Genomic DNA, 19,389 nt, shown 5'->3' on the forward strand with positions numbered 1-19,389 from the left:
TTCAATCGAGCTCTACTTTTGCCTAAAGTCATTTAATCTAGGTCAAGGTCGATTTTAGTTACATTAACAAGGATATATTCTCCAAAAAAGCATCTCAAAGTTAATATACCAGATTTGTAGAGAACTTCGATTGATGAAATATGTTTAGTTTGTTACAAACATGGTTGGACTCGTTTGGGAAAAATGTAGTATATTGTAGAGAACACTCAGGTTTCAAATATCAACATAATATGGTTATTGATGTTTTCTTTGACGTTTTTAGCTATGTCAGGGTTTCTGCCAAGAAAGAAACATCAGTAAACTTTTTGCTTCACCCGTTGGAATAAAGATTCACCAACTAACATTTTAGTTTTTGAATGAATAGAAAAAGAAACATGGATGTTTGGATTTAATAGGAGCATCTTTCCTCGTAAGCTTGAAGAGTGGGGGTTTTAGTTTTTTACTGTGGACAAACTATTTTAAAATTTATCTCATAAAAAGTAAGAAAATGCGAGAAAATATGCATGAAAAAATCAATACATGCTTATGTTATTCGTTTTTGATACTTTTGGTTTCTTGCAATAGAAGTTGTGAAGCTTATCAAAATAGTTTAATGGATCATTAACTATATTGTTATAATCTTAAAATCTATATATGTTGTTTTTAAAAGAAAGGTTATTCAAAAATAATTAGTAGTGTATTTTATTGCATGTTTGCCTTGTACCTTAATAAAAAAAATAATAAAAAAAGCCTTTAAATTATATAGATATCGATGTATCTTTGGACGTTTAACATTTTACAAACACTCAAATATCATCAAATACCTTTAAAAAGAATTTTTTTTATTTTTTCTAAAATTATATAACATTATATATCTGTTTATTAGCGGTTTTGCACCCATGATTAACGTTTGAGTGTGTGTGTTTTTAATAATCACTTTAATTTTTTGATAATTCTAGAATGAATGTGCTTTTTCTACTTTTAGTATTCTCCTATTAAATTGTATTTTCTTGTTTATCAGTAATTATTATTCATTACACGTTATTAATAAAACCATTTTTTTCTATAAGTTTTCTTTATTTTGTTAAAAGTGTTCTACTTTTTTATAAATGATAACTAATCAAATCCTTTCATTAAACTACATACAGATCTAAATATTATTAACATCCGTTTTAACTTTCCAAAGCTTTTTCGCCTTCTATTTGTTATAAAATACTCCGATATACGATGAATCACAAAATATCAATTTATTCATAAATAATGTTTGTGAAACTACCTCTTTTTGCCAGATTACAAAATGATTCATATTTTGAGAAATATATATTTTTTAAACAAATAAATAGAAAATAAAATAATTTTATAACAAGAACCATTCATAAAATAATTTTGTAAATTAAAATAGTTTTCCGAAAATCAATTATTATAACATAACAAGAACCATTCATAATTTTTTTTATATAGTTTCTCTGGTTATTTGGTAATTTACCATTTCCCATTTAGGATTAACCGTTGGATATATAGCGCCCCGACTGCTTAAACAAAAACACTCATATTTGAAACTTCCAACGCCAAATTAACTTGAGAGAGAATCAGAGAATGGAAACTACATACCTGGTGGTGACGACGGCACTATTCGCCGCCGTCGTCAACTGCTGCCCCCCGGCGGACCTGTCAGCATTGTTGGCCTTCAAGTCCGCCGTGACGGAACCATACTTGGGCATCTTTAACACCTGGACCGGCACCGACTGCTGCACCAACTGGTACGGCGTCAGCTGCGACCCAACTGACAGCCATGTCATCCACGTTATCCTACGCGGCGAATCGGAAGACAAGCTCATGATCGATAAAACCGGCCAAATAAGTTACATGTCCGGTTCACTTTCTCCTTCTGTGTGTTCCCTGGACCGGCTCACTACTCTAATCGTTTCCGACTGGAAGGGTATATCCGGCGAAATTCCGGCGTGTATCACTTCCTTTTCTCACCTCCGCATCCTGGATCTCACCGGTAATCAGATTACCGGCGAAATCCCCGCAGACATCGGAAAACTCGGGAAACTCGCGGTTCTCAATATTGCTGACAATAATATCACCGGAAACATTCCTCCGTCTATTGTAAACCTTAGGAATCTCATGCATCTGGATCTCAGCAACAACCGAATCTCTGGTGAAATTCCGGCGGATATAGGCAAGCTCTCGATGATGAGCAGAGTTTTACTGAAACAAAACCATCTCACCGGGAAAATTCCGACTTCAATCACCAAAATCTACCGTTTGGCCGATTTGGATCTGTCAATGAATCAGATCTCTGGCACGATTCCTGCTGAACTCGGATCAATGCCAGTCCTCTCTACACTCTACTTGGATAACAACCAACTCTACGGCGAAATTCCGGTGAGTATACTAAGAAACGTTGGTTTAAACATCGTGAATCTGAGCAGTAACAGTCTCGTCGGCTACTTGCCGGATGTTTTTACTCCGACAACGTACTTCTCCATGATAGATTTATCGCACAACGAATTAAAAGGATCTATACCGGCATCTTTGACTTCGGCTAAGTACATCGGACATTTGGACCTCAGCAACAACCATTTCTGTGGCGCAATTCCAGCGGGATCACCGTTCGAACAATTGGAAGCGTCGTCGTTCTCCGGCAATGATTGCCTCTGCGGGACGCCTCTCACACGAGTTTGTTAACGACGTCGTTTCAGGCTCCGTTTGGTTGGTCACGGTTTGTGTATTGGTATTTGATACACTCCGCATGCGTGATACACTGATACGCGTTATTCACATAAAATCATAAAATTACATGAATATTTCATAGATTTGTATAGACTAGTTAGTAACAAATAAATTACTAAACAATACTAGTTATTTAATTCTTTAGTCATAATAATATATTGATACTAATTTATATATAGTTTTTTTTAGCAGCGTAGACATATATTTAATAACTTGTGATTTATAAAAGATGATATGATATCGATTAATGGAATTCCCCTTGCATTTCTCTTTATCATTAACGTATGTTTACAGATCACGTTTAATAACGAATTCTCGTTTGTGTTCCCAAAACTACAAAAATTAAACGAGGATATGTTGTTATTGATGACTATACGGATTACCACAACAAAACTAGAGCATATTCCACTTGGAGATGTAGTGGAGTTAGCCAGATAGGTATCGAAGGAACTCCTAAGTATTGTCAAAAGATACTTTGATTAACATGTGTTTGTTATGCATGCGTTTAAGTTGTTTTCTTTTTGTTTAGAGTTTTTAGATTTAAATATTGGTTTCCTTTTTATTTATATGTACAGATTTTAAAAATATTTTTTGGCGGTTTGTTCTGAAAAACATTATTGGTATGTTCCTTGACTTTTGATGTCATTTGTTTATGTGATTTTGTTAAATTCATAACTTGTATATATTGTTTATGTGATTTTATTAAATTATGCGACTTCGTGAAATATTTGAACTTTGAAAGTTTTTGATTTAGATAGTAACGTCGATATTGAAAGTCTTTCGCTCAGATGTAGTACTATAATATTCTGCGATGAAGTAAGGTTTTCAGCTTTTAAGCCAACAATTATAGCATGTAATTGAACATTTCTCTTGTTGGTTGTATATCATTTTGAGATTTATTTTATTTAAATTGAAATGGAAACATAGATCATTGTGACAGACACAATTATTTTGACCCAACCAGGTCATATATAATAACTATATACAAGATCGTTAGTCCCCAACGAAGAAAAATTGAATACGCCTGAGAAGAAGGAAACTGAAAATCGGATGCATGGGGACTAAACTATAAAATAATCCCTCGATTATACATGAGCATGCACTTTTAGTCCTCTTAGGGAATTATTTTACATTTTCATTCAATGGTGGCAATCCATTAAATCAAGTAACATGGCAGGTAAGGTCATTTTTGTCATTCAACCTAATCCATATTCATGCATTCTGAAATTTAATTTTTGACCAAAACCCAACCAAGTATTTTCTAAAAAAGTTGTGATCTTTAATGAACACAATAAAATTATTTCAAGAACATGATTCTTAGAAATCAGTCAACGAGCACAAAACCTAAAAGACAAGTAGTTAGCTACTTAGTTATGTATAATAGTTGTACTTACAAAATGTAGTTTAAAGAATGTTCACACCATAAGTAACTTAAAATGTAGACCTAATATCCGATTCTATTGAAAACATAAACTGAACCATATTAATCATCAAGAACTATAAGTTTTTGCCCTGAATGACTATTAATTAATGGAAAGTATCAGAACACTTTGATCATATACTAAAAAACATTATTAACAAAATTCAATTATCTTTTAAAAGAATCTCAATTCTAGAAATACAATAACACCCTAAACTTCGAATTTCCAAATCGATTAAAAAAACTTTAATCTTTTTTTCACATTTCAGATTCAAATCCAATATTCCAAAAACCTTCAGGGGTGGAAGGAGGTGCAAACCTGAATCGATGCCTGGAAACCCCCTCATGATGCTCACAACGCAGATTCTGCTTACTATTATCACTCCCCTCAGGAAGAACAGCATCATAGAATTTTTTACACTGTTTACATTCAATTCCTTTAAGATTCGCCCTATCGGCTTTCTTTCTTACTGGTTCAACATACTTGAAGTTTTTCTTCTCAGGCCTCCCGCTTGGATCCTGTGTCTCATCATCTGAGCTTTCAAAATTCATGTCTTTAGGAACCCGATCTGGAAGATGATGAATCACTTCTTCTTCTTTTTCTTTTGATACTTTTTTCAAATCTTGTTTGATGTTTTCTAATGGAGTATCGAGAAAATCATCGTGAGGGTCTGGTCCGTTTCTGTTTTTTGTAGGTCGAGTGTCTCTCCAGTGAGAAACCGGGCGTTTTGTTCCCGATAATAAGTTTGACTTTTTGGTGATGTCATTTGAGGTCGATTTCATTTCTTTTTTGACTTCACAGTTTTGTTGGTTTGTGGTATGATTAGTTGTTTCACAAACAGGCACTGGGATATTCGGAGATTTCTGTCCATTGACTGTAATCATATATTGATAAGAAGCGATATGTTATTGTTACTTAGCTATTGCTTCGTTCGTTGTACAACAAATAGCAATGTACTTTAACCAGTAAGACAAACATATTCATCTTTGTTCTCCAATTAAAGATAGTATGTTTTTTTTTCTTTTTGGTAATTAATATAATTAACAACATAAGAGGATAAAACAAAACCAAGGAAAAAAGGGAAAAGAAGAAGGATTACCAGGTGAATTCAATATATTTTGATCATGGCCTAACGGGTCTTTATTAACTTCTTTGCTTGTGCTACCAATCATATTTTCTGGAGTTAGGCCTGATTTTGAGCATAAATAAATGTACTGAGATTTGAGCTTTTTATAGGCATCTACAACTTCCCTTCTTTTCTGCTTCTCTATCATTATCTCAGCATTCTTCCCTTCAATCTGCTGAAGTAATTTCCCATGCAATTCCATTCCTTCAGTCGACTCATTACTCCTCTCTCTAACATCCATTTGAAGCTTATCAATTTCCTCCTCTAACCCTTTTACTTTCGCAATAAGCAATTGTTTCACATTTTCACAATCATCAAGAAGCTTTCTGGTCTTTACAATCTCTGAAGCTTGTGTTCTCGTTTTTGTCAGCAATGTTTCTTCACACTCGGTCTTTTCATCCATCTTTTTCTCTGAAATTTCAAGCTTTGCAAGAAGCTCATTCTTTTTATCGTTTGCTTCTTTCAATTGTCTTTCTTTTTGCTCTATGAGAAAAACCTTTGACTGAACTAACTCAAGAAGCTCACAGTTTGATTCCTCTTTCTCTTCGATTATTCTTGACTTGCATCTTAGAGTCAATCTTAACTCTTCAAGTTCAAGTTCTTGCCCATTTGTTTTCTCACGAAGCAAGTGGTTTTCATCTTCAAGCTCCTTTAATCTCTTTTCATTGCCATGTACAAGTGAGGCCTTTGAATCTAGAAGTTCACGTAAGCTTTGTTGTAGTTCTCTTTTTTCAGCTATCTCTTTATTCTTTCTTTTCAGCTCCTCTTCAAGATCATTACCATGTTTAGATGATGATCCTGAAACTTTCTTTACCTTGCTATTTTCCATCTTTAAAAACTGGTTTTCTTCCAAAAACTTTTGTTTTTCAGATTGGAGTGTTTTTACTTGATCAATTAGATCGTTTTCCTTTTTCTTACATTCTTCTTCGGCGGCTTTCTTTGCTTCAGAATATACTTTTTTCAGTTTTGATTGGAAATCTGGAAATAATTGCTTGCAGAAGAGATATTCTATCTGAGAAACACTTTCCTTTGTTTCTTGGATTGTAGCAGCTAGTAAGGTACTAAGTCCTGAGATGTATTCTGTATCAGTTCCATCAACATGGTAAGCTGGTTCTGGAGATGTTCGTGAATCCTCTTCCATCTGTGGATTCCATATGAACAATGTAAATATGTGGGAAACGATAACCCCTGTCTCTTTAATTATTATAATCTTTCCTTACAGCTATAACAAATTTGGCAGCTTATAACCACATCCAAACATATATGTCCATTTATCATAACACTAAATGGGTGGAAGAAGGCATAACAAACAGAACAGAGTATTCTAAAATGATTACCGTTTGAATATTTTCAATGATATGATCATACATATTAACAGGGATAGAAACAACCACGGTGAAACAACAAAAACGGTGCCTTAGATTCCCAATTGGTTATCCATAAGGTCATAGATAGTCAATATTTTGTTAAACCTAAGAAAAATCAGAAGTGGAGATATGCTAGATTCTATCAGGTAAAGAATGTATGTGCGAATTACACCTAGATTAGGAGATTAAGACCTAAATTAAAGTTTTACTTGGATGAATTTCAAACTTACGTTTTAGTTTTCAATAGTATGGATTTCGCTAAGATCAACGTCCTTCTATCCCTAGATTTGAAATGTGAGATACCTTGATTGATTCTCGTCCTGACTCCTGAAGATTTCTTTCTAAATAACAAAAAAGTTGTAAGAGAGGGCTCGTGATGAAATAACTACGAACATATATATGTGTTGCATTTGCTTTTACGCGTGAAGGTGTTCACAATGAGAGCTAGTTGGTACTTACTGTTGAATCGGCGACGGAGGAGGAGAAGCAGATACAATATCTCTAGCAGCCGGAATATAGGAGAAGAAGGGAGGAGGCCGGAGGGAAACTGATTTCATTCGATTATTGGGGGCGTGTTCTTAAGAGGTCATATGGACAAATTGAAACGGATTTTAACAATAAAAGTCATTTTGCCCTTTGTACACAAGAGAAAAAAAAAAAGAGTAATCTAACCAGCATATAATGATGAAATATGAATTTATAGAAAAATAATTTTAAAAAAAATTATTTCTAGAAAACTAACTATCAAGTTTCGAACCGTAGGCTCTGACTAAAAAAAATATCAATTTTCAAAAAAAAAAAAACACTTCGGACTAATATTAGGGGATTCCAGACTAATATTCTAAATTGAGAAATTTTATACGTACATTTTTAATTGTTTTGTGTACCCTTGTATAAGTGTAATAGTGTTTGTGTATCTTTATGATGTGACAATTTATATGAATGAGGGGTAAATATAACAACACCCTTTTGGATTTCATATTGAAATTGTGGAGTTCGAAAAAAAAAAACTCTGCAATTTCAAGAACTAACTCTGAAATCCGATGAAACATTTAAACACTTCAAAATGAATATTCTAGATATAAGTAAAGAGATTCTTTAAACATAAATACAAAAAAAAAAAAAAAAAAAAAAAAAAAAAAAAAAAAACTCTGAAATTTAAACAACAGTTTGGAATGGAACACCGGAAGAAAATAATATTTATTCAAAACTGAAAAAAAAAAATGGTTATTTAGAAAAAAACTTATTTATAATGGTTATTTTACTTAATTTTCCGTTGATCATATAACATTTTATTATTTATATTATAGTCATAAGATTATCTGACGATTTAACAAGCCATTAAGATTAATAAATTTATTAAAGTCATCTAAATTTGATTTAATCATAATATTTTTTTTATGATTTTTTTCTTAAAGGCTGATTCTTTAAAAAAAATAGATCTCATAGTAAAAATTTGTATATTTGAGTAATTCAAACAAAACATTTTTTACGTTCTTTTTTTTTTTTTGTTGGTTCAGGTCTTTTACTTTATTGTTGATCAGTTTTTTCGTTGGTTTTTTTTTCGAAACTCTAACGCTTGTATTAGTTGGATTGATTGGATGCACAATCCACTAATGCCTTAATTTTGTACTTTTTTGCTAGCTCCTAGCTAGCTTTTTTCTTAATTTGAGTTTTGTTGCTATTAAAAAAAAGGTCTTTCATTTATGTTCTGAATATAATCGATCCTTCGATCAAGTCCTAACTCTCGATTAAAGTGTCATCAAATCCAAATGTCACATGTAGCCATGTCATCAAATACAAAAGACTACCCAAAAAAATAATAAAAAATGAACAACTTGTAAAAATTAAAAAAAATTGTTGAATGCTATTCCTTGATGTTTATGTATTTTATGTTTGTGGTGGTTGAAGCGTGAAATATTATCACGTTAGATTATTTTTTTTCAAATGTTTCCAAGTAAAATTTACGTTCTTTCTATCTTTCTAAGACTAGATGGACAATTTGTAACATTTTAAATTTCAAACAAAATTTTTATTTTTTTAAACAAGATTAAACATCCAAAAACCATTCTTTAATTACATATCATAACATCCATTTGTTTCAAAATCACAATATTAAACCAAAGTTAAATTGAAAAAATCAATGGAAGACTCAAAATAACAACATAACACTAATGTGAATGTACAATCATGTCATGCCCTTCTGTTTTAACCTAGACAACCTGCAAAACATTTAACTTAACAACGTAAGCATAATCCTTAGTGAGTTCCACAACAATAAGCTCACAATTTCACCGTGCATAACAACTGTTGGCTCCCAACTATCATACTATTATAGGCTCTCAACCATCGAGCAAATTATAGGCTCCCAGCCCTCATAACACTTGTACGCTCTCAACCATGATACAAACTATAGACTCTTAACCATAATGCAAAATATACCAAAGTTTATGCTAATATAGACAAATTGCCTTATGAATGCATAATCATACGTAGTTGAAGTCGGATAAACGATGGAACAAATGTTCATACCCGAAAGTAATATATCAAACAATAACCATGCAATAAGGCCAAGTCAAGAGTTATAAGGTTATCTGATTGTAACTACATACAACCCTTAAAGCATTCACTCAACGGTCTACCAATAGTAACATAAACACTAACCAAACAAAACATGTTGTATATACTAACACAAGACTATTGTAGCCTATCACATACTCATATACTAACAAAATATAAACATCATATCACTCATTGGACATATAATGTCACACATAGTATAGTGAGAAAACTCACATGAGTCTAGAAACAAAATCTCAACGACAACCTCTGCAAACAAGACAACTAACACAAACCACCTAATACCAATCCTCAGTTAAATACTTAAATCCATCAAAGTTTGACCAAAACGGTCAAAGTCAATAGTCAACATGCGTCACGAGTTGCTTCCTGTATGGATGTGTCACGTCCATTAAAAGACAAAATAGTCGTGATGACACCAAACTCAACGTGCCGCGTCCAATAACAAACACGTCATATTATCTAGGCAAATGCACTTTTTTTTATTAAATGCTTAATCCTTTAAGGCAGACGATCTCACTAAATGATGTTTTTAATGGATAAACTTTCCAACTTTATCCAGATTCATGTCTCTAATAAACTAAACTATAAAATGTAGGTCTAAAATGAATCTAAATGCTTAAACACTCCATGCATGGTCCAAAACGAAAGACAAAACTCTCCTTATCACTAAAATGAGTCCATAAAGCAACTCAAAACAGCCTTTGGACCTAGAATTTTCCAAACTCCAAAGAAACATGATAATAAGGATCTAAAACAACACAAAATACTAGACCTTTGGTGAAAAACATATTAAGGTTGCATCTTGATGACTTACAAAGATACAAAAGGTTATGAAAAAGCTAGAACAACTTTGGATCTAGCTTCACAAGCACCAAAAACACATTCTCCTTCTTTAACTCCACTCTCAAGGCACAAAACATCACAATGGGATGAGAAATGGGTTGGGTTTTGCTCTCTAACGTTTCAGGAGGATGGAGGTTGTAAAATGTCGGACCCTAGAAGTTAGAGCTTGTAATAGGGTCCAAAATCCGAGACATAGGTTTTTGAACTTAGTAATAGGCTTAAAAAAACTATTGGACTTTATATATTCGCAAAAGTGAGATTTTAAACATTTAATATGTTGAAAATGACTTTTAACTAGCGATACTTACTTGAAAGACCAATTGGCATTGTAGTAGACGAGCTACTTTAAAGTTCACATATTCGCACTCAGCGAGTTGAAACTTGTCATACTTCAGGGACCAGTTCTGAAACCTTGAAGGTCTATATACTCTAGTCGAACCGCGTTCCTTTCCCCTACTTCTCCTGTTCTCCAGACTCTCACACCTTCTGTTTAGAGCATACTCCGGCTGCCTGAGATCCTACCTCCGCAGCTCCTCCGTCGCCCTATCAACGGTAAGTACCAATTATGCCCTAAACTAACTCTAACTCAACTTTCGCACGCGCAAACCCAGTTGCAAACAAGCACGTACGTGTTCGTTGTTACGATGCAGATCATACCCCTAGGTTTTATATACTGTGTATGCATAATCGGAGATTTGATTGAAGTATGAATATCACTGTTATTCATTGTTAAAAACGGCAATTTAGAATTAATCTGTCTAACCATCAATTTAGGGCATAATGCCCAATGTAGTTTGAAATTTCTAATTAGAACAACTATTCTCGATACAGTGCTTTCAAGTATGTCTGTTGCGTCTTTATTCCTTAATGTAACATGATTTCTAAGATTCAATGACCTGGTAGACGTATCACGAATGGGGATTCCAAGCCACATTTACCATAATTCATATCAATGATCGTATGTGTTCATTACTTGGACATAGTATATAATTTTAGACTACTAGGCTAATATGTCTTTCTTTCTTTTCCGTAGGTGATGATATGTAAAATTGTTTTTTTTTTTAAATCTTGACTTATTCTCAAGCTTGAATTTTTCAGGCATACATTTGTTCGTGAGCTTCAGATTCAGAAAGGAACTTTTGGTTGCAGTTAATCGCTAAAAACATTTGCAATGGTAATACAGTAATACTAACACTACATCTTTTTGACATCTTAAAAGACCAACTTTTCTTAAAAAGATTGAATGCAGTAGTTTATGCTAGTAAGATCAACATTCTAGGGTAGATGAGTATCTGATAACCCCTCTTATATATTTCTCATTCTTGATGAAATCATTAGCACCCTATACAATCAATGTCAGTATATCTTCTATCCTCATTGTCCATTAAGAACAACACTTTTCATTAGATGCAAACATGGGGCCCTTATGGTCCAATTTCTAGTGCTAAAAGACCTTCTTAATTTATTGTCATTTTTATCTTACTTATTTCAGTCAGGCAGGAAGGAAACAGTTCTAGATTTGGCAAAATTTGTTGACAAGGGTGTCCAAGTCAAGCTCACAGGTGGAAGACAAGGTTAGCAACCACATTTACTGTTTGTTTATTTTTGACTTGATGCATAAAGCATGTCTTAATAGGTTAGTTCTCCCACATAGAGAAGCTTTGTGGTTGTTACTTGTTAAATTTATATTCTTTTTTTTATGTATAGTGTCAGGGACACTTAAAGGATATGACCAGTTGCTTAACCTTGTATTAGATGAAGCCGTGGAATTCCTTAGAGGTAATAATTTCATTTTTTGAGCTAACATGAGTATTATTGACAAATCTTCTGAAAAACTTCAAATTTTTATCAATTTTTTAAGCCATGTGAATATGTGATGCAGATGCGGATGATCCACTGAAGACAACTGATCAAACACGTCGCCTTGGCTTAATAGTATGATTTCCTAATCCTCATCACTATGAGTTTACAAACTTTCTAGAGCTATTTTTGATAACGAGGATAAAAAGGGCATTCATGTCTTTTGCCATTGTCACACCTTTTTCTTTCTTTTATAATTGTATGTATTGCAGGTTTGTAGGGGTACAGCTGTCATGCTTGTTTCTCCTACTGATGGTACTGAGGAGATAGCCAATCCATTTATCCAGCCAGATGGAGCTTAATCTTTTTCACTTTCTTAGCAACAAAGTTAGCTACTTTCTACTAAAAACCCTTGTTTAATCAAATTTGGTGTGGAATATTACAAAATATGATCTATTTTAAAATACATCATATTTTGGAAACCTTGTTTTATCTTTGTAAAATGTAAACCGTATTTGGACTCAGAGAGGTTTCTATTTTTTTTTTCTATGAAATACAATGGAAAACCGGGTGAAAGAGCAATGAGGTTTATAGATCTTTTAAAATAAGATAATGCATTTTTTAACCATATTAACATATTTATATTTTTATGTGGAAGTTACGAACCTGATAGTACTTGATTATATATGTTATTTGGTGTATGCATAAAGATGATGTGAAACTCAGTTAAAAACCTTAAACTATAAGGCTTGAGTGAGTGGGGTGTAGTCTCGGGTGCACTCTTGCCACAATGTGGTATTTTCCCCGCTCCTACCATACGGTTTCAAAGTGATAAAATGAGAAAAATTATAAGTTGTCGTCTACGTGACATAGGAGGAAGTGCGGTGTTTGTGTCACCACTCTCTTTAGCCTAATGTCTTTTATAAACAGGAGAGTCCTAATTATCTAATTTTATAAACAGGATAGTTTATCATTTTTTGTTGAAAAAAATAACTGTTGTTTTGTAAATGCCCCTTAACGGGTCCGTACCCATCACCCTTATATTTTGTCCTTTAAGTTATTTTTTGTTCAAAAATTATCATTGAACTTGTTTGAAATGTAAACAAGTTTAATGTTGATATAGGAACAAAAAAAAACATAAGAGACTAAATGTGAAAAAACCTAAACTATGTTATCTTTATAAATCACAGAAAAAATAATGTATTCATACTAGAAAAAACTAAGAGTAATATGCATACTTTTTTTTTTTTTATGCAAAATAATCGAATAGTAGTAGTTTCTTTAGAGGCTGCATATTTCAAGCATGTTTTAAGGCAAAATTGCAGAATGAAAATTTAAGCATGTTTTAAGGCAAAATTGCAGAATGAAAATTTTCGAAGTTTTTTGAAACCATATTTCAAGCATGTATTTATGTAGCAGAGAGCATACAGAAATTGTAACTAATTTTTTTTTAAAAAATTGGTCAACATGTTATATGAGAAAAAAAAGTCTTTTTGTGAGAATGGTTTTTAAAAATAGGTCAATCACATAATATATCATAGTACTATATTTAGGATAGAAAAAATGCAATATTATATTTAGGACAACGGGAAATCACATTAATTTAAAGGATAATGTATATGGAAACACTAGGCGTGCGCGGAATAAAATATATATCGGGATTTCTGAAGGCGACGTTACTTCAACTAGAATACAAGATTCAGTCGCTACTTAAACAAGAAACCAATATCAATCTACTACTTATAAAGAAACCAAAAATAATAAGACGGTTGCTCATCACATTCAAATCCAATATTAATATTAATTTGCTACAAATGACAGACACCTTACTCCTTCCGAAGATATAGACGAAGAGTTTGATGATCGTTGTTGATCTTGGCTATATGAAAAAAGGGTTCTCTACCCTAAGGATGATCGTTTGACCGAAAAATCGAACCAAAACCATTACTGATTGGTATCAAATTAGCTTAATCGGCCTAGTTGTCGATTCTTACTTTTCCTTAATTTTAGTATTTGGTTATACGGGTTTCGGGACTACCACTTCCAGGAACCAGAACCAGAAGTTTTTGTTTTTCAACATTGGGCGAAATTATCACTCCACTTTAAACTGCCATAACTAATTTGTTATTAGTCCGATTGGCCTAAAAAATTTTCCATCATGTAGCTCACCTCTTTACCTATATTTTAGACTCTTAAAACGTCATATTTGGTTATATATTAGTTGGGTTACTATCCCTAAATATGGGTATTAAAGCTGTAAGGGTTGTTTCATCGCTCAGAATATCATTCCACTTTAAACTACTATGACAACTTTGTTATTAGTCCGATTGGCCTGATTTTTTTTTCTAACATGTAGCTCACTACTTTACATACATTTTAGACTATTTCCGGAATTTCTCCATATCTACCTAAAGGAATACTGTACAGGCATCACATGATTCCATTTGTGAGCTATTATCTTCCCTCTTCAGACTCGGAACAACTTGATCTGCCAAGATCTCCTCATGGAAGATATTACGTCAAGTTCACCCCATTGCATACGTCTGAATAACAAGAAATTCTTGTTCGAACTGAAAGAGAACGCTTATGCACCTTCTACGCCACTAATGCTTTTCCTAAAAAAGAAGTCTGGTCAAAACGAAACTGTCCGGAATCATGGAGAGCATCGATAATCATCAATGGAAGTCCACCCACTGAATTTGTGATGTCAAAGGGTGTCTGGCAGGGAGACCCTCTCTCTCTCCCTTCCTCTTCATCATTGCTATGGAAGGTCTTAACTTGGCAATGAAGACGACAGTGGATACTGAAGTTTTCGACGGGATAAAACTCCCAAACTCTAACATTTGTTTGTCTCACTTATTTTATGCAGATGACACGCTTTTCATGGGAGAATGTCAAGGAGAAACATTGCTAATCTCGCCCGTATTTTGAGATGCTTTTATGTATCATCCGGGCTGAAAGTGAATTTCAGAAAATCTAAGGTGTTCGGGATCGGAGCTTCCCCCCTCGAAAATATCAAATTGGTCCTCTCCCCTTGGTTGTGAACCATCGACGTTACCTTTTACCTATCTTGGAATCCCCGTTGGTGGAAACATGAATCTAAAAAGTGCTTGGAGGCCGATAATAGATAAATTTCAATCAAAACTTTCACTATAGAAAGCTAAAACATTGAGCTTTGGTGGTAGAATTATGCTTGCAAAGGCGGTGCTAGGTAACCTCTCGATGTAATATATGTCCATCTTCGTAGTTCCTAATGGAGTCATTGACACTCTTGAAAAAATAAGACGAAAATTTATATGGAGTAGAGAATACAACAAAAAAAATCTGTTGGGTGAATTGGGAAAAGATCACTGCCCCAAAAAAGGTGGGGGGGGGGGGGGGGGGGTATTGGGCTTGGATCAATTAAAGCTCTTAATCTCTCCTTGGTCACTAAATGGTTGTGGAAACTAAAAAATGACAATTTTGCCCTCTAGGCAAAAGTGATCAGTTGCCTACACGGACTATCGGGGAGGCATTGGACTGTGTTTGGTAACTATACTATCACCAGGGTTTGGAAAAACATCATAAAATTTAGCAGGAGCTTGGCAAAACTTAACATCGACCCCAATGAAGTTGTTTCTTGGAATCCAGAGGAGAACAAATGGGTCTCTGATTTCCTGTTTGGCGATCGATTCATTGTTAGTTTGTTACGAGACCGAATCGAGTTAGTGAGTCATATTGTAAATGATGGTCCCTTTGATTGGTGGAAGGTGATCCCATACAAGATCCTATACATGCTTCATATGAAGGGAAAAACACGGAAGAATTCCAGTTGCTGTGGCATTAAGTCAAAGGGGAATTACCATTCCAATCACCATATATAGTATATGTAATGCAGATGAGGAGACAAGTGATCACGCTTTACTTTCATGTTATGCAACGAAATCCGTGTTGGAGTCGATCTTGTCTTGATGTGAAATCAAAACTGATAGCTTTACATCGGTGAAAGATATGGTTCTCTTTATTTCTTGATGGTCCAGATGTAGAAAGAAACAGAGCTTACTGAATGTAATTCTCTGTGGAGCTTTATGGTGCATATGGACAACTAGAAACAAATGGATTTTTGATAAAGTTTCAGTGATTCCGATGAGTATAGTGGATAGAATAAAGGCAGTTACCTTCACTTGGTGCAAGCATAGAGGTTCTTTTGGTAAAATTGATTGGAGAGTGTGGAACATTAATCCTTTCTTTTGCTTGTTATTTGCATGTACTTTGCTTTTTCTTTTTCTTTACTTTTGTACTCTTTTCCCTCATTGTCTTGATGGGGTTCTTTAATTCATTTGCTAGTTTCCAAAAAAAGCCTATTATGTGCAATATATTTTACGTAAAATCAACATTACCAGAAAATCAATATCACGTGGATATTATTAATGTTTGTGATATTACTTTAATTTGCGTGATATTATGCGGTAAGATTTAGGTTCCGTTTAAGTGTAAATGATTATCATCAATAAATGTAAATTACATTTATATCTAAATGTAAAAATTACATTTATATCTAAATTACATTTAAGGATCCATTTATATGGTTATGTAGATTGCATTTACGTAAATGAAGATAAGGTTTGTTTACTTTACAAATCATTTTTCTTTAATAAGCAAAAGTAAACACCTAGTTCAAATCATAAAACCATATTAAAATAATTAAATAAATGTTTGATTCGTTCGGTTCAGATGTTTGTAGTTGATAGTAAGTGTTATATTTATATTTATATTTATGTTAATCATCTACTTTACTTTGGGATACCTTAACTTTTGTCATGAATTGTTTGGAATATTAAATAGAAAATGATTATTTGTTATGCACTATATGCAATTAGTAGTTGTCTATTCCATTAATGTTTTCGTAAATTTTGATTAACGACAAATAATACTAGATGGAAATGTATTTTCGTTTAAGTTCTATCTCTACTAATAAGGTTTAATTTTTTAAGCAATGCTACAATCGGATGTATGTTTATGTAAAAGTAAATCATGTTATTACGGTTGTAATATTTGCAGAAATTATGAAATCTGTATTTTTGATACCAATTAATATTTGTAATTTTTTTGTTGTCAATAATTTTCAGTTATGGCATGTTATTTGTTTTCAAAAGTAAATTAATTGACACAATATATTGTCAAATAAATCATTTTTGTGAAAATTATTTTACAAAGAACATAAATGTTCAGGTTTTTTGTGTTTATTATTGCGAATATTAACCGACCCAAAGGTAGGTTGATATTTAACCGGATAAATGCATATATGATAATAACCATGAGACAATTTTTTTAGGTTACATGTCATTAATAAGTCAATCCAAAGAGGGCTTTTAATTGACATGATTTATTGTCAATGTTTATTATTAAATTTTATGATTTATGTGTTTATCAATGCGGATATTAGTCGACCTAAAGGTTGGCTGATATTTTGTCGGATAAACACATATGTAGTGATAAACATGTGGCGATTTTTTGGTTCCATGTGATTAATAAGTCAATCCAAAGAGGGCTTGTTAATTGACATGATTTATTGTCAATATTTATCTCTAAAACAAAGATATCGCTTGCAAGTTAGTATTACTGTCCAAAGACTTGATATTAATGTTGTGTTTATACCTTGTAAATATGTCATAAATTGAATTTATTGATTACGGTTTATGGATTAATGACCATAAAAATAGATTTGCTTATGTTTGAATTATGGTATTATATCTGCTAACATTGATCACATTTGTGATTCATGTACTCAATGTGATTAACTTTAAATAATGGAATGAGGGCATTATGTTAGTTCTCAATTGCATAGATATTAACCTTGCATTTTGGATAGAGAAACATTCTTTGAGGATGTTGAGTTTGGGGTAGAAACAATGTTAAAACATTATCCTTAAGGAGGAATCAATCTTGATTCCTATTATTGTTTTCGATAGCATGCAGATTATGAATCAGTGATTGACAATGTTATTCAATATCCTATTCTGAATGCACAAACTCAACAACCTCAACTTTTGATATCCTATGCGCGCTACCACATTTTTCATCAATTTATTATCTCTTTTGGTCTTGAGGATTTATACAGTAGATGATTTTGTGTACCATAGATTAAGTGGGAGTAAATTTATCTTTCTGGTTTTAGGCAGATATCTACGCAACCCAAGTTTTGATCATAAGAAAGCAACCAAACGGATTTTGAGATATCTATATATAACAAAAGGCTATATGCTCAACTAAAGGAAATCAGATATTTTGGAGATCATTTTTATTAAGAATCTGATTTTATTAGATGCCAAAATGGTGTGACATCCCTAAAATTACGGCCAAAAAAGACCGATTTAATTTATACTTTTAAAATAATTTTCAGAGTAATCCTTTGATTAAAAGAGTTGTGGGATTTGTTTGTAACGTCCTAAAAACACAGTCTGAAAATTTCGTTTAATTTAATAATAAAACCATATTCATCAAACGTCATATAAGAATCATAAACAATGTATCTCAAAATATCTTAACAACTGTCAAATATACCAGAGTATAAACATCTCAGGCTGAACAAATGGTGTGTGCACTGCAATCTTCCCGAGCTCCTCTTTTGAAAACTGAGTACCTGAAATCAAAACTGAAAACCGTAAGCACGAAGCTTAGTGAGCTCCCCCAAACTACCACATACCATATAATAACATATAAAAACATATTGGGCCTTACAAACTGCATAGGACCGAAGTCCGGAAACTACATCGGACCGAAGTCCGAAAACTAACCAGGGCCTTGCCCTCTGCATCAGACCAAAGTCCAGAAACTGCATCGGACCGGAGTCCGGAACTGAATGGGACCTTGTCCCCTGCATCGGACCGTAGTCCGGAACTAACTGCATCGGACCGAAGTCCGGAACTGACTGGGACCTTGTCCCCTCCATCGGACCGAAGTCCATAACTGACTGAACATAGCATAACATTAACTCATATCAACTAGCATAAACACATATACTGCATACTGCATCGGACTGAAGTCTGGAACACATAACACATAGACATGCTTGAATCACAAAGACGTTAAGCACCCTGAACTACTGCATTAGACCGAAGTCCGGAACTGACTGCTAACTAAACGGGTCGGCATTATGGCCGTAGACCCGTTACTACTGGAAGGAAACTCACCTCACACTGCTGAAGTCTCGTAGACACAATCCCACACTGCTAAAGTCCCGCAGACTCATCCCAAGCTGCTGGATGGTAGATTCCCGAACTGTCAACACCAAAACAACACCCAATTAATAATTGGGTTCTAACACATAACTATATAATACATACTTTGGATAATTACTACATTACCCCTAGCTTGGCTTACCCAAGCCCAAGGCCTAATCCATAGGCCCAAAGTCAACTAGGGATCAAAGCCCAACATATGGCCCAACTTTCCAAATTGGGCCCAAACCTCTACATGGACTTCCCTTAAGGCCCAATTGTTCAGTCCAGTCCAACATGTCTCATTCTAAGGGCTCAATATCATACAACCA

General features: G+C 33.6%; 3 protein-coding genes across 4 annotated transcripts; 2 read left to right on the top strand and 1 right to left on the bottom strand.

Annotated features, from left to right (window-relative positions):
• The first annotated feature begins 1,504 nt into the window (after positions 1-1,504).
• Positions 1,505-2,896, top strand: LOC145101889 (uncharacterized). Its single transcript, XM_079039193.1, has one exon. It carries the CDS (start codon positions 1,576-1,578, stop codon positions 2,671-2,673), a length of 1,098 nt encoding a protein of 365 aa, XP_078895319.1. The 5' UTR covers positions 1,505-1,575; the 3' UTR covers positions 2,674-2,896.
• A 1,349-nt stretch (positions 2,897-4,245) lies between these two features.
• On the bottom strand, positions 4,246-7,252 carry LOC145101890 (protein gamma response 1). Of its 2 annotated transcripts, XM_079039194.1 has the most exons (4): positions 7,092-7,252; positions 6,863-6,973; positions 5,239-6,406; positions 4,246-5,013 (listed from the first exon to the last, which is right to left on the bottom strand). In XM_079039194.1, exons 3-4 carry the CDS (start codon positions 6,404-6,406, stop codon positions 4,397-4,399), a joined length of 1,785 nt encoding a protein of 594 aa, XP_078895320.1. In that variant the 5' UTR covers positions 6,863-6,973; positions 7,092-7,252; the 3' UTR covers positions 4,246-4,396. The 2 variants fall into 2 exon arrangements, with proteins under 2 accessions (XP_078895320.1, XP_078895321.1); XM_079039195.1 differs by lacking the exon at positions 6,863-6,973.
• A 3,221-nt stretch (positions 7,253-10,473) lies between these two features.
• Positions 10,474-12,440, top strand: EMB2816 (Small nuclear ribonucleoprotein family protein). Its single transcript, XM_079039196.1, has 6 exons — positions 10,474-10,610; positions 11,157-11,232; positions 11,551-11,632; positions 11,766-11,837; positions 11,941-11,993; positions 12,131-12,440. The coding sequence occupies exons 2-6, from the start codon at positions 11,230-11,232 to the stop codon at positions 12,218-12,220; spliced, it is 300 nt and encodes a 99-aa protein (XP_078895322.1). The 5' UTR covers positions 10,474-10,610; positions 11,157-11,229; the 3' UTR covers positions 12,221-12,440.
• Positions 12,441-19,389: the final 6,949 nt, after the last annotated feature.

This window comes from Lactuca serriola, chromosome 4 (assembly GCF_051521515.1).
Source record: "Lactuca serriola cultivar US96UC23 chromosome 4, Lser_US96UC23_V15, whole genome shotgun sequence".
NCBI lineage: Eukaryota > Viridiplantae > Streptophyta > Magnoliopsida > Asterales > Asteraceae > Lactuca > Lactuca serriola.